Source organism: Echinops telfairi, unplaced genomic scaffold (assembly GCF_000313985.2).
Source record: "Echinops telfairi isolate 266 unplaced genomic scaffold, ASM31398v2 ScPeMD7_18;HRSCAF=68, whole genome shotgun sequence".
NCBI lineage: Eukaryota > Metazoa > Chordata > Mammalia > Afrosoricida > Tenrecidae > Echinops > Echinops telfairi.
In genome coordinates this window covers 83,659,962-83,674,805 of record NW_022103915.1, presented here as the reverse complement: position 1 = coordinate 83,674,805, position 14,844 = coordinate 83,659,962, and the positions used below count along the sequence as shown (strand labels likewise).

Sequence of the window (14,844 nt, the reverse complement as noted above, 5' to 3'; positions counted from 1 at the left end):
CCTCTGCCCTGCACCTTGCCCCTCGCCCCCACCTGACTGTGCTAGACACCAGCTCTTAGCAAATCCACAACGCAGCCTGGGTGCAAACTTGACCTCGCCTGCCCAGTCGAAATGCCTAGTCGCAACCCGAGAGGATGTGACCTCCTTTTTTTTTTTCAGCCCGAGATTTGCCCTTTCGTGCCCACCCACCCCCCAAAAATAAAAATGTGGTAAGAGCCCCCAATGAAAGGATAACATTTTGTGGATGGGGCCTATAGAACAGGAGCTTTCAAATGTAAGACCCTCAAATCATGGAAGGGGCTGCTGGTGGGCCCTCGGCTCATTTCTCCTCTGGCTATACAGAGTAGGGGGCCTGTCATCCCTGGTGAGGCCTGTGGAAAGTGCAAACTCCAGCTTCGTGCCCCCAAGTTGATGCCACTTGGAGCGACCCTGTGTGCTACAGGGCAGAACTGCTCCCTCGGGTTTTCTTAGCAGATCACCCGGCCTTTCTTCCTCAGTCCACTGGGCGACTTCCAAGGCCAACCTTTCGGTTAATACAAAAGCAGACCCACTGCCGTTGGGGCAGTTCTGACTCTTGGCCACCCTGGGGGACAGGGGAGACCTGCCCCTGTGGTTTCTGAGACTAGAAATCTGTCCGGGAGCAGACAGCCCCAGCAGCTCAAGCTTCGTGAGCCTGTGGGAGAAGACGTCTCCTCCTGGGAGCCTGGGCTGAGGGCTGAGACCGGAATAATATTAGGGAAAGAAAGTGGTGCCAATGGATAATGAGAAGCCATTAACCCTATGGTTCCAAAAAGGTCACATGGAGGTCACACCGAGACAGCTAGAATTCAGACTTGGGCACTTTGACCCTAAAGCCTCACCCTCTTCATCTGCCCGGCTCTTGACCTTTGTCATCCTCCCTACCCCCAGGATCGGTTTTGCCATCGCGAGGCGACTGGCCCAGGATGGTGCCCACGTGGTGGTCAGCAGCCGGAAGCAGCAGAATGTGGACCGGGCCGTGGCTACACTGCAGAGGGAGGGGTTGAATGTGACCGGTACTGTGTGCCACGTGGGGAAGGCCGAGGACCGAGAGCGGCTGGTGGCCACGGTAGGTGGCGGTGATGTGAGTGCAAGGCCAGGTAGGAGGTGACAGAGGGGAGCCCACCAGAGCCACCTTCCCTGCTTTTCTGCGTGCCCACGCCGGTCAGGCAGCACATTTTCATAGTGTACCTTTGCTGTATCCATATCCGAAAGGCCCAGAATCATCCCATTCCAGAGAATGAAAACCTTGGGGCGCACGCAATAACAGGTAGCCCTTCTTCATTTCTATGGGGACAGGTAAGAAGGGCAAATGCAGTTACCAAAAACGGACATTGTCACCCATGAGTTCATAAACAATCCCCTGTCCAGATGCAGGGCTCTGTGGCACAGTGGTTTAGCACTAGGCTGCTCAGTGAAAGGAGAGCGATTCAGACCCACCAGCGACTCAGTGGGAAAAAGATGTGGTGATCAGCTTACTTAAAAAATTCTCAGCTCAGTGCCCTTGAGTCCATGCCAACTCATAGCAACCCTGTCGACAGGGTAGAACTGCCCCCTGTGAGTTTCTGAGACTGTAACTGTTTATGGGAATAGAAAGCCTGGTCCTTCTCCCACCACAGAGCGGCTGGTAGTTTCAAACTGCTGGCCTTTTGAATTGCAGCCCAGCATGTAACCACAGTGCCACCTCGGAAACCCACGGCGTCCGTTCTCCCCTGTCCAATGCAGTGGCTATGAGTTGGGATCCAGTTGATGGCAACAGATGGGGTTCTGCAGGTGGCTGAATAGCACCTTGAAGAACCGACAGGAGGCAGCCCACCATGTGTCGACCACCTGATGTGTGCCATAGGCACCCTCGTGGCGTCATAGGTTTGAAACCACCAGCCACCCCACAAGAAAAAGATGAGGCTTTCTGCTCCTGTACAGATTGACAGCCTCGGGAACCCACAGAGGCCGTTCCACGCTGCCTCACAGGGTCACTGTGAGTCAGAATGGACGCAAAGGCGGTAGCTTTGACTGCGTGCCGAGTACTGGGTTCTGAGCACTGGCGTGAGTTTTTTCTAACGACAACCCAGCAAAGCAGGGACTAGTTCCCCTGCTTACTGAACCGGGCTGGTTAGCTGGAGTAACTTCCCATGGGCCCACAGCCAGAAAGGAAAGAGAGAGGAGTCAGCCTGTACCTGTTGATGTCAGGTGGGTTCCGACTCATAGCACCCCCGTGTACATCAGAATGCAACACCCCGATTCTGCACCACCCTCCCCTCTCCTGTCCTTTGTCAGCTGCCATTAGACTACCAAGCAGTCCTTGTTAGCACAGAGCCAGGTCTTAGGTGTCCGCTTGGACCTTCGTCCCAATGAAAATGTCTAAGCCCTTATGAGAGGTGGTGTTTGACAGCAGCCTTCAGCTGCACAAGGAAACATGAACCTCAGACAGCGGGAACCCCGTTGCCCCCAAACTCTGGACACACGCTGTATTCTTCACATTGGAAGAGAGAATCACCCCAAGAATGAGACGTATTAACAGACTGAACGATTGGCAGAAAGAATGTGGGTTATAGCAGGAGAAGACAGTCCTCCGCAGTTTGGAGCTGGGGAGACTGTGGTACGGTAGACAGTATGAGATTATTCCATTTTTAAGGAAAATGCTCAAATGTGCACTGGAAAGAGCCAGGCGTGCATCCAGGAAGACCCCCTGGAATCGGAGGCTGAGACCTTGATCTCCAGGATGGAGGGAGTCATTTGGGAGCCAGGGTCACTTAGGGGCTTGCCACTGAAATGCACGGGGCACCTTAGTAGCAAAATCCTGATGAGAATCAGCCGCCTCTCCCGAAGCTTACCAGGTCCACTTTGGCTTTCCTGCAGCCTTAGGCCAGGAGGGGGCCTTAAGCTAGATTTTGAGGAGTAAGGGGGGCTGGAGGAAGGGCTGGGGTTCCAGATGACCCTGCCAAATGAGCAGCCAGTCAAAGGGGGAGTGAGGGGTGCAGAGAGCCCAGGCTCAGGAGTACTGGCAGGAAACGGTTGGGTCAGGAAGGGGCACTTCCAAAACCTCCCAGTCGAATTTATATTTTCTTCTAGGAGACGTGAGGAGTTGAGCAAGATGAAGTGGTTATTAAGGAAGAATCATTGGGCCCTGGTAGGAAGGATAGAGTACCTGGATGGTGCAAGTGGTTAACACGCTCAGCTGCAAGCTACAAGTTGGAAGTTCAAGTCCACACAGACACCTCACAAGAGAGGCCTAGTGACCTTTTTGAACGTCAGCACAGCTCTCCTCTGAATATACACAGGGTCTCCATGAATCAGAATTGACTGGAGGGAAGCTGGTTAACTAGTGGGAAGAGCATATTGGAGTAGACAAGACTCAGAGCCAAGGAGATGAGCTTGGAAGCTGTTGCTATGATACAGGTCCAGAACAGTGGTGGTGAGACCAGGACGGAAATGCCAGCTGCAAAGATATTAGGCAGGAATCAACCAAGATTTGTCTAATCCAATATCAGAAGACAGAACACCAGATCAGCTGTAGAATGACAATAAGAACATCATATATGAAGAAATAAAAAGGTCCTAAAAACATAAGGAAGAAGGAAAAGATCAAAGTAGATGTCAGAAGAGACTCTGAAATTTACTCTTAACAGAGCAGCCAAGGCTGCTGTACCAAAAAGAACTGGTCCACCATTTCAGGAGGTAGCAAACGAGCAAGAAAAGATGTACTGAAGGAAGAAGTTCACGCTGCACTGAAAGCATGAGTCAAAAACAAGGCTCCAGGAATTGATGGAATACTAATTGAAATGTTTCAACAAGCTGATGAAACACTGGAGGCACTCATTCATGTACGCCAAGAAATTTGGAAGATAGCTACTTGGCCAATTGACTAGAAGAGATCAATATTTATACCTATTCCAGAGAAAGGTGACCCAACAATACAAAAATTATCAAACAAAATCATATCATAATCCGTGCAAGTAAAATTTTGATGAAGATCATCCAAGAATGGTTGTAACAGTACAGGAAGAGGCCGGGTTCAGAAGAGGGCGTGGAACAAGGGATATCATTGCTGATGTCAGATGGATCTTGGGTGAAAGCTGAGAATGCCAGAAAGATGTTTACCTGTGTTTTGACTAGGTAAGGCATTCACCTGTATTGACCACACCAAACTACGGGCAGCCTTGAGAAGAATGGGAATTCCAGAACACATCATTGTGCTCATGCAGAACCTGTACATGGATCAAGAGGCAATTGTGCTATCAAAACAAAGGACTAATGTGTGGTTCAAAATCAAGGGAGGTGTGTGTCAGGGTTGTATCTTCACCATACTTATTTGATCTGTATGCTGAGCAAGTGATCAGGAAGCTGGATTGTATGAAAAAGATTGTGGCATCAGGATTGGAGGAAGACTTATTAACAACCTGGAATCCGTAGATGGCACATCCTTGCTTGCTCAGAGTGAGGAGGCCTTGAAGCACATGCTGGTGAAGATCAGGGATTGCAGCCTTCAGTATGGATTACAGCTCAATGTAAAGAAAACCTCACAACTGGACCAATAGAAGGAACAAGGATACACGGAGAAAAGGTTGAAGCTGTCAAGGATTTTGTCTTGCTTGGATCTCCAATCAGTATTCACGGGAGCAGCAGTCAAGAGATCAAATGATGCATTGCATTGAGCAGATCTGCTGCACGAGACCTCTTTACAGTGTCGAAAAGCAAGGATGTTACTTTGAGGACTAAGATGCCCCTGGCTTCGATGTATTTGAATGGTGGTGCTGGCAAAGAATACTGAAAGCACCACAGAGGGCCAAAAGGACAAAGAACTTGGCCGTGGCAGGAGTACAGCCAGAATGCTCCTTAAATGCAAGGATGGTGAGACTTCGTCTCATGTACTTTGGACATGTCATCAGGAGAGACCAGTCCCCAGAGAAGGACATCATCCTCGGTAAAGTAGAGGGCAGTGAAAAATAGGAAGATAAGATGGCTTACACAGTGGCTGCAACCGCGGGCTCAGGCAGAAGAACATTTGTGAGGATGGCGTAGGACGGGGCAGTGTTTCCTTGCCTCATGCAGAGGGCCGCTGTGGTCGGCAGCAAGGCGGTGGCACCCAACAGCCACAGTATCAAGAAGTGAGAAGTAAAGGGAGGATTCCAACATGGCCAGATGGCGCACAGATAGTTTGTGTGACCGGTGTCAGTCAGGGTGGAGAGTGAGGGCCTTTGGCAGTGGGACAGCCAGCCCTCTGTGTGCCGCTCCGTGCACCGGCAATGAGGAAAGCTGCTGTCTCGAGACTGGTTACTGCATGGGCCCTAATCTCTGCCACGGCTTCTCAGGGGTACAGTGAACAGAAACTGTATCAGCCATTTCTCCACTCGATAATACAACCAAAACCAGGCCCGCTGCCCCCGAGTCAGCCATGTGCCACCGAGCGGAACTGATCAATAGGGTTGTCTCAGCTATAATCTTTACAGAAATAAGTCACCGGGCCTTGCTTCCATAGTCCCACTGGGTGGGTTCCAACCACCACCCAGTAGCGAAGTAGCTGAGTGTTGTAACCACTTGCACCACCTGTACTACTTCTTCTAAAAATAATATTTATATATATATATATACATACATATATACATATCTCTCCAAACACAAAGCAAACCACTCTTCATTGCTACAGTACAATCCTTACACAATTAAGAACAAGACATAGGAGACGCCTTCAGCACCTTTCTCACTGGTCTATCGTTTCCGGTCTCTGGTCAGTCGAGGTCACCCTTCTCCCCACTCTCCGTGCAAAGCCCTCTAGGTGATTCTGGCGCTGCCCACCCTCTCCCCTCCACCTCCAAACACACACACAGCACAGCACATCCGTCTCTGGCTTCATCTGCACCTTCCCGAGCAGAAGCCAGTCTTGTGCAGAGCCAAGGCAGGTAGTGGAGTCTTGGTCCCCAGGCACCCAAACCGAGGGTAAAACAGCGTCACTACTGGTTTTACAGGCGTATGTGGTGGTAAATGCGGTCCAGTTTACATGGCGGTGGCTCGGGCATTTCCTCAGCAGCATGGAAACGACTGAACCTAGCACCTAGTTAGCGAGAATAATTCATTACCGAGGGAAGCTAACAGATGGTGCACGCACACTGTGAGTGCCACCCTCTGTGCGCCAGATCAGGAAGCGCCTTGTGGACTGAGGGCCATATAGCGCCATGTGCCCAAGGCACCCAAACGACCACTTCTGGGATAACATGCAAGGTCCGGTGTCCAGGTAGGTTTGGATTGAAGACTCGCTGGGAGCAGAGTGATTGGCCAATCACTTCTCCAGGAAACCCATGCCTTCACCACCCACGTACAGGTTACGAAGGAGGTGAGAGGTTACGCTCTTGTCTTTCCCAGTTTAAATCGCAGTCCGACCTTGTGTCCTCCATGTGTTCTGACTGAAAGGGAAAGGTGGAGAAAATGGCAGTGTCCCTAAGTAGCAGACTGCGCTGAAGCCAGGCGGAATCCTCGCTCCCCTGGTCCACCTGGGCAGCCAGCTTCCTATAGAGGACTCTCGCGAGCAGGGGTCCTCAAACTTTTTAAACAGGGGGCCAGTTCACTGTCCCTCAGACCCGTTGGAGGGCCGGACTATAGTTTTAAAAAAAAAAACTATGAACAAATTCCTATGCACACTGCACATATCTTATTTTGAAGTAAAAAAACAAACAGGACAAAAACACCCAGTGGGCGGGGTAAATGTCCTCAGCGGGCCGCATGTGGCCCACGGCATGTGGCCCACAGCGTAGTTTGAGGACCCTTGCTCATGAGTCAGACATCCCTCTCTGTATGATTATCCCTCCCTGCATGTTGTGCAGCCTGCTTTCTGTCTTGAGCCAACACACAGAATGCCGCGCCCCCTTCTCCCAGAACAGCATGTTGAAACTACTTCAACCAAACATGGCTGTTTGTTTGCTGTGATAGAAAAACCTTAGCACTGGAAAGTAGACCAGCAAGGCTCTCTCCTCAGTGCTGCCCCACTCACTAGCTTTGTGCCCTGAATTAGTTGGTTCCCTCTCCCAGCATAGAATGAGCAGAACTCCTGCTCTTTGCTGACGCTTATGAATCGTTACTGAGCTACGGCTTTGAGAAATAAACTTCCTTGACCCACACGCGCACCTTGAGGCTGAATGAGCTGAGTCTACTTAAACTGGCGTCTCCGTTAAGGCAAGTGTGGACAGGTCGGGTTGGATGTAATGGTGTCCCGTCCAAGAAGAACTGGATAGTTAACTTTTGGGGACGTGGGACTGGGATTCAGTGAGGAAAGCAGGGGAGAGGATTAAAAATCTGTGTTGAACTGGAAGACATTATGCTGGGTGAGAGAAGTTCATCACAAGGAAAGGGGAACTGTAGTAGGATCTCGCTTATATAAAATGACAAGAAGAGGTATGCGTCGTGAGCCCAAAGCTTATGAGTGCCTACCGGGGGCAAGAAGAAAGGATAAAAGGTTAATGGTGGCGGTAACATCACATTGCCTGAGAGTAGTCATTGCTGTCAGTACATCGCACAACTGTCAAAGCTGAATTCGCAAAAGCTGTATTATCGATATATTACAACAACAATGAGTGACTGCTGGGGCTGCTAATGTACAACCAGCATTCTCACGGACTTGGTTTCTCGGTCTGGAAGTTGGGGGCCATGGTTACATGGAGCCTCTGGGACGCTAACTACTCAGGTAAACCAGGATGAGGTGGACACCCACTTGTCTTGAAAGCAGTCTCACACTCAGGCACGGCATCATTTTCCATTAATGGGCTTAATAACGTGTAGTGTTTCTGTTATACCTCCTACTTTGTTGTGTAGTGACCAGGGTCTTATAAGCTTGCCAACAACTATCCAAGGTATAATTGGTCACTCTTAGCCTGGAGCAACAGAGGGAAAAGGAGCAGCAGGGATAGGAGATGGGATCTAGGGTGTGGGGCTAATTGCCTCCATGAACAACAGTCTCGTTTACCAGCAGACCAAAAGAGGTAGGTGGTGCCCAGCTACCATTAACTGAACATGTCCATCAAAGATTCAATAGAAGAATCCTGATCAAAGGGGGGGAAACACAGAACAGAACTTCAAATTCTCCATAGCAGACTTCCTAGCACCATGTGTATCAGATGAACCCTTGAATCTGTTTCCCTGAGATAGTCTTGAAACTTTAAACCAAAACCACCCCCCGAAGTCTTCCTAAAACCAAGTAAGAGTCTAGCTGAACTAACCAGAAAAAAGTCCCTTCTGAGCATTAAGCTCTTTTGAGAACTATCCATATGCGATCAAACTGGCAGCAGCAGGATGAAAGATTCTCGATAAGCACTTCTCTCACTCATTGCCATCGGTCAATGCCGACCCACGGTGACCCTGGAAGGCAGGGCAGGCGTGCCTGTGTAGGCCTCGGGCTGAGTAACTGTTGACGAGAGCATTAAACCTCTCCCCAAGGAGCTGCTGCTGGTTTCCAGCTGCTGACCTGTGGACCCCAGGGCAGTGCATCACCAGGAGGCCCCCGGGGCTTCTGATGGGCATGTGAGGTCAATGCATTTAGTTTAGTGGGGAAGGAGCAACCTAGAAGGAGACCAAGAATGGTGCCCCACTCAAAGAACAGACTCAAAGTCCCCAAATGACATGTAGCAATTGGAACTGGCGGATATTGTACTCTATAGCTTCTCAACAACAACAAAATGCATTTCAGAGGAAATTCATTGAAGCAGAAAACCTTTTGACTAGTAAGTGAGAGCGATCAAAGTGTGTCGGTGGTCAGCAGGGTGGGAGGAGGAAGACACAGCACTTAGGAGACACTGAGCTGATGGGGGTGATGGAAACATTTGGAAACGGTGGCTGGTGATTTAACATCACCGAGCCGTCCAGGTGCAACTGGTTTTGTTCACAGTATATCTACCCCCATTTAAAAAACAAAAAGCTGCGGGTCGGGGAACATCTAGTTTGAGGGGAGAGTGGAAGCCATGAGGATGAAGGAGACAGAAAAGAGCAGAGGGCGAGAGAGAGCCTTAGGAGAAGGGAAGGGAGACGGCCAAGACTGCAAAAGAAAGGACGCCTCCAAACACGGAAGGGAGCTTTGGAGAGAAACATTTTCCAGAAGCGGTGTCATTTTGACAGCTATCTCTAAGAAGGACCTTGGTCACGTTGGTAAGTGCACCGCCCCTCCTGACCTGCCTCTCTGACCCTCCTCTCCAGGCTGTGAAGCTCCACGGGGCTGTGGACATCCTGGTCTCCAACGCCGCTGTCAACCCTTTCTTCGGAAACCTGATAGATGCCACAGAGGAGGTGTGGGACAAGGTGCGAGGGGATTCAGCCTCGGGGAGCTTTCAATGCGCACTCAGTCTGCTTTTAAAATGCATGTGCCTCATGCAATACAGACGTGAGGAACCATCACGGTGTGTGTCCCACACCCCACCCAGTAAAGGGGAGTGGGCAGGGCTTCTCTTGGCTTTCTCCCGCTGCCCTCCCTGCACCCTCCTCCCAGCGTGCTTGTCCACGCCGCTCCTCCTGGTCTCTTTCCAGCGCATGCATGGCTGCCAATCTGCCGATCGTTGATACACTCATAAACATACACACACCCATCCATCCCCTTTTCAGCTGCTAGGGGAAAAAAAAAGACTTTTCATTAGCTGGGAAACTTAATGAAAACAGCTGCAAACACAAGCGCTGCCATCGAGTCCAGTACGGGGCCCAGGCCACTCAGCAACATAGGAATTCTAGGGACATGACGGAAGTTGCCGCTTCATATAACTTACTGCCTGTGAAAAAGCCCTGCCTTTTCCTTCTCAACTGCAGTGCCGGGAAAATTGAAGACCCAGATGTCTGCATTTGGGTACTGGATACTGGGTTCTGTTTGAACAGGTAGAATCTGTATTAGATTTCCAATATAGTTCACACACCTACGTTCTTTCACGATAAAGCCTTAATTAAAATCTTGGTTTACTAAGGTTGACATTCCCACATGCTTTGGGAATGCTTCATTTTGTCTGCCCTCCCATGGTTTCGTATTTACTCCAGGGGCATCCATCGTTTTCCAACACAGAAGGTTCTTTTCTCACTGCCATTAAGTCAGTTCTGACTCATAGAGACCCTGTAGGACAGAGTAGAATTGCTCCTGTGAGTTTCTGAGACACTTGACTTTTTAGGACAGTAGAAAGCCTCATCTTTCTCTTGCGGAGCAGCTGGTGGGTTTGAACTACAGACCTCGGGTTAGCAGCCCTGTGCCACCAGGGCTCCACCCACTGGCGTTTAAGGATACTAAAATATGATAGTTTATCAGAGTCACAGGCATAAACACAAAGGGCCAAAATGCTCTTCCGTGATCAGTTCCTGATTCTGATATTCTTTAGAGAAACTTCATTTATGAACAGTCTGAATGAACACCACATGAAAATCAGTTTTAAGTCAAATAATTCTTCTTGATCGTTTGTAATATTTTAAAAAGATCCCATAATATCAGTACTTTAGGGAGAATTGAGAAATTTCTTTTACTAGATTAAAACTATTATTACATGTTCGATTTGAGGGCTATGATAGTAGATTACGGTTGTGTAAGAGAATACTTTGTTCTTAGGATATATGCGGGAGCTTCAGAAAGTTCAAGGAGATTTTTCATTCTTTTCATTCTGTTTTTCCACGAACTTTTTTGAAGCCCTGTTGTATATGCTAAAGAATAGGAATAGAATAGTATGATATCTGGCCTTCAGTGGTTCACAGGGGGGGGGGGAAATGATATGCAGAGAGATAGAGAGAGAGAGAGATCACGTGAGCAAAGTGTGAATAACTGGTGAATCTAGGTGAAGGCTATCTGGAGAATCACGGTATATCTATTTCACATTTTCTGTGAGACTGCAGTTGTTCAAAGGATGAAGTTGTCTTGGGGACAGTGGGACTAGCCCAGCCGTCTCGAGAATCGTGTAAACAAATGTCATTTAAGTCATGGACATCAGGGTTTGTATGATAGACTATGGCCCAGCCCTCCCGGCCAAATGCCTCCTCCTGATCTTGCCTTCCAATAAGTGTCCAGCTAGCCGATCCTTCCTGGAGGGCCAAGAGCACCTCACCCCTTAATCTTCCAGGCCAAGACATGCTAGGAGCGCCCCTGCTGCCAAAGTCCGCCATTTCCCCGAGAAGCATGGCCCACTTCAGAGAAGGTCCAGAAGCAGACCCAGATTCAGCCTCTCCCTGCTTGGGGGGAACACAGAAATCCCCCTCCCAACCAAAGCAGTGCAGTGTTTGTCCATTCTGGGCGGAGTCCTACTTGGCTGGTTAGGCAACCAGACGTGCCCAGCTCCTTGCCTTGTCCCCGGAAGGAGCCCCGTGTGTCCTGTTGGGGGTAAAAGGCACTTCTCCCCAAGGCTGCTCCTTCACGTGAAAGGTCAGAGTTGGTCGCCTCGGCGATTTAAACCCCCAGACCCGAGAAACCCTGTGGCCCCCCTCGCCCCGCCTCCTCTAACTTGTTTCTCTGCGTGTCTCGATTTCAGATTCTGGACATCAATGTGAAGGCCTCGGCCCTGATGACAAAGGCAGTGGTGCCAGAGATGGAGAAGCAAGGGTACAGGGCGGAGGGATGGGGCCTGGGTGCAGGGGGTCCCCTGCGGGGCCGCGGGCCAGGGGCTATGCCGGCACCCGATCCGATTTCTTCTCTCTCCAGAGGCGGCTCAGTGGTGATTGTTGCCTCCTTAGCAGCCTACACCCCATTCCCTGTAAGAACCCCTCTCTCTGCTCCTTTCCCTCTCCCCCTCCACCCCACACCTTCCCACCCATTCTGTCACCCTAAGAAATCCTGGGCACCCTTTGGAGTCATATCACCAATTCCTCCCCACAAAACAGATGCCTTGCCTGCACAAACCCTAACCTAGGGGAGGGCTAGCCACCGGTCCCTGCCCTAATTGTGGCCCTCCCTTTCGGGAGAGGCCGTCACGACTACTGCCCTTTTGTCTAAGGATATGAACCCAGAATGAACTTGAACTAAGGGAAGAGACTGACGCATTCCCGTTTCTCTTCAGGGGCTGGGCATTTACAATGTCAGTAAAACAGCCTTGGTGGGCCTCACTAAGAACCTGGCCTCAGAGCTGGCCACGAGGAACATTAGAGTGAACTGCCTGGCGCCCGGGCTCATCAAGACCAACTTCAGCCGTGTGGTGAGGAAGGGGAGCCCTGCCATTCCCCGGGTGATCCCCGGGGGCTATCTATCTGCCTGGATCTCCCCGGGTTCTTGAGCCCTCAACCATTTCTGTCCCACCTCCTTAGGGTTTTCTATCTTCCCTTTGCATGTCAGCCACTGTCCCCAGACCAGGCGCGCGCACACACCACGCACACCTTTCTTGAAGCATAAGTGGAGGCTGAGGAATCCAGACTTGCTCAACACTTCCTTTCTCCAGAAGTGATGAGAACTGGGGAGACTGCTCCCCAGACACCCAGCAAAAGGCCTCACTGATCAGAATGAAACAGCAAAGGATGGGGGGGGAGACCGGGCCCTAAGAAGGAATAGAGAGGAAGAGAAGGAGCCTCTCTGTTTCCTCCTCTTCCACATAAAGAGACTTCGCCTAGCTTCTTCCTTCTTCCTACAGCTATGGATGGATGAGGCGAGAGAGGAAAGCATCAAAGAAATCATGCATATAAGACGGTAAGTAGGCCACGGGGAAGCCTTGGACTGATGCCGATGGCAGGCCTTGAGCCCTGACATAGCCCAGCGTTCGCTGGTCATCATCCCCACAAACAGGGCACGCTCTCCCCTGCTTCAGACACACCGACGGTACAAGTCCATACACAGTGGGCCACTGCAGAGCAGTGTGCAAGGAGTTGGCTTCCATTGCAGAAACCAGACACAAGAGCCCTGGAAGAGGCCTTGACTTAGAGGATTGCCTCTACCTTCTGAGCATCCATCACCACCAGAGACACGCAGCTTTTTCGTTCCCCTTGAATAAAAGAGTCGTGCTTCTAAAGCTCAAGTTGCTGGCTCTGCGATCACAATTAAAGGAATGAAGGCCTTTACTAACTCCAGAGCTCCCTTTGCCTAAGAAAATTGCTCTTCCCCAATGGGCTGTGGCTCTCTCCTCCCAGCTTCCTGCCTCTGCCAGTTGGCTTCGAGGCATATTCTCCTGTCCCACTCTTCTTCACCTGGTAGCTTTCAAGGACAAACGCCCACCTTTTACTTGTGCAGACACTCCAGCATCCCTCAAGCCCTCTTCAGGCCATTCGGATGTCAGAGCCATGAGCTCTGCAGCCCGCGTCACAACTCAGCCGTCAGTCGGGGTATGGACAGCCTCTGTGATGAATGGTGAATGATGTAGGCCCCTGCTCCTCCGTGCTGTGGGCACATTAGAGCCACCCAGCCAGCTTCCTGAGAGGCAGATTCTCCTTAACTCCTCCAACATAGGACCTGGCCACCTTTTGTTGTTATTAAATGCCCAGAGGGCCACAGCCTGCAGCTAGACCCTCTAAGTTTTAATCGCTCACTCTGCTATCTCTGAGGCATCCGAGGCAGTGTTCCCGCAGGATGCAGTCACTCCTACAGCCCATCGGAGTGAGCACATGCTCACAAAATGGACCGGACTCGAAGGGACAGAGGTAGACTCCTGAAGAGGCTTCTGTAGATTGAACCCGTGCGAGTGGAATCGTTCTTTATGCACACCATTCACTGTCACACACTCGCCGACACATGAGTAGTGTGCACACACGTGGTTCAAATTCTCCTAACAGGAAATAACTGTTCCCCGTGTTATCTTTTATAACTTCGGGCTTCGTGTGCTGAATTCTCTTTTAAAAACAACAGTATTTCTATATTATGATTGCAACGCATCGTGGTTTTTGCAAAGTACAGTATTTATGCTCACACACAATGGTAACGGCTTATCCTCCTGATAGCTATGTGATGGATGGGAAGCCGCTCACTGGTCCTGAAAAGGCATCTGATAATTCTTTTGTTGTTGTCGATGATGGTAGGCATCTGAGTAACAGAACCTTTGGTCACGATAGATAGGTATGTGGGAACAGAACGCTTGCCATTTCTACGATGGATAAGTCTCGAAGCAGATGTCAGTCAGTCCCTGTGGAGCAGCGTCAGAGAGCCTGACCTGTCTTGATTTTCACTCTCTTCTTTGTTTGCTGTTTCCCAGAATAGGCAAGCCAGAGGAGTGTGCCGGCATTGTGTCTTTCCTGTGCTCTGAAGATGCCAGCTACATCTCTGGGGAGACCGTAGTGGTGGCTGGAGGGGCCCCCTCTCGGCTCTGATGACCTGGGAGGAGCGCTGAGGCAGAGGCTGAACGCCAACTCCTGGCTTCCATTCTGACCTTCTGGACCAGCCTCGCCCCCCACCGCCCCTTCCCTATCATCCTGCACCCTACCTCCTGAAAATCACTTCTGCCTTGTGAAAACAAACAGCCTTCCCTGCAGTTAAGGTGTGGTCTTATCAGGACCCCGGCTGTTCGCTGTTGCCCAGGATAAAGGCGCCCCCTGAGAATGCAGGGCAGGCCTGCTGAGAAGGCTGAGCCTATTTGGCAAAGCCAACCAATTCTTTTTTTCTTGTTCTTTTTCCTTTTTCTGGGCATCTGGGGAATTTGAGAGGAGATGAGAGGGAAAGAACCTGGATTGCCAGCAGTGGAGTTGGAAATTAACAGCTTGCAAATAAGATGCAAATAAAATGCAGATGATCATGTTGCTTTGAATCCACGTATCCCTTTTTCTGTGCAGGGTGCTTGGGGTGGTAGCTGGGCGGAGAGAGCACCCAGGTGTGGAGCAGGCCAGATCTCCACCCCTCTAACTCCAAGATCTGAGTGCGACGCTAAGGGGTGGGGGTGTCAGCCAAGCCGCCAGCTGGGAGGAGGTGGCACGGGAACTCCC

The 14,844-nt window shown here is 50.5% G+C and overlaps 2 protein-coding genes across 2 annotated transcripts in view; both read left to right on the top strand.

Annotated features, from left to right (window-relative positions):
- Positions 1–14,669, top strand: part of LOC101662719 (dehydrogenase/reductase SDR family member 4) — a 16,382-nt gene extending 1,713 nt beyond the window's left edge. Inside the window, exons 2-8 of the mRNA XM_004698910.3 lie at positions 910–1,087; positions 9,196–9,297; positions 11,484–11,554; positions 11,654–11,705; positions 12,009–12,143; positions 12,573–12,628; positions 14,121–14,669. Coding sequence (XP_004698967.2) covers positions 910–1,087; positions 9,196–9,297; positions 11,484–11,554; positions 11,654–11,705; positions 12,009–12,143; positions 12,573–12,628; positions 14,121–14,235 — 709 coding nt within the window. The 3' untranslated portion in view covers positions 14,236–14,669. The remainder of the gene's footprint in view (positions 1–909; positions 1,088–9,195; positions 9,298–11,483; positions 11,555–11,653; positions 11,706–12,008; positions 12,144–12,572; positions 12,629–14,120) is intronic.
- The window catches only part of CARMIL3 (capping protein regulator and myosin 1 linker 3), an 18,030-nt gene continuing 17,649 nt past the window's right edge, over positions 14,464–14,844 (top strand). The window contains 1 exon segment of the mRNA XM_045287658.1: positions 14,464–14,501. Within this exon segment, the coding sequence (XP_045143593.1) occupies positions 14,464–14,501 (38 nt within the window).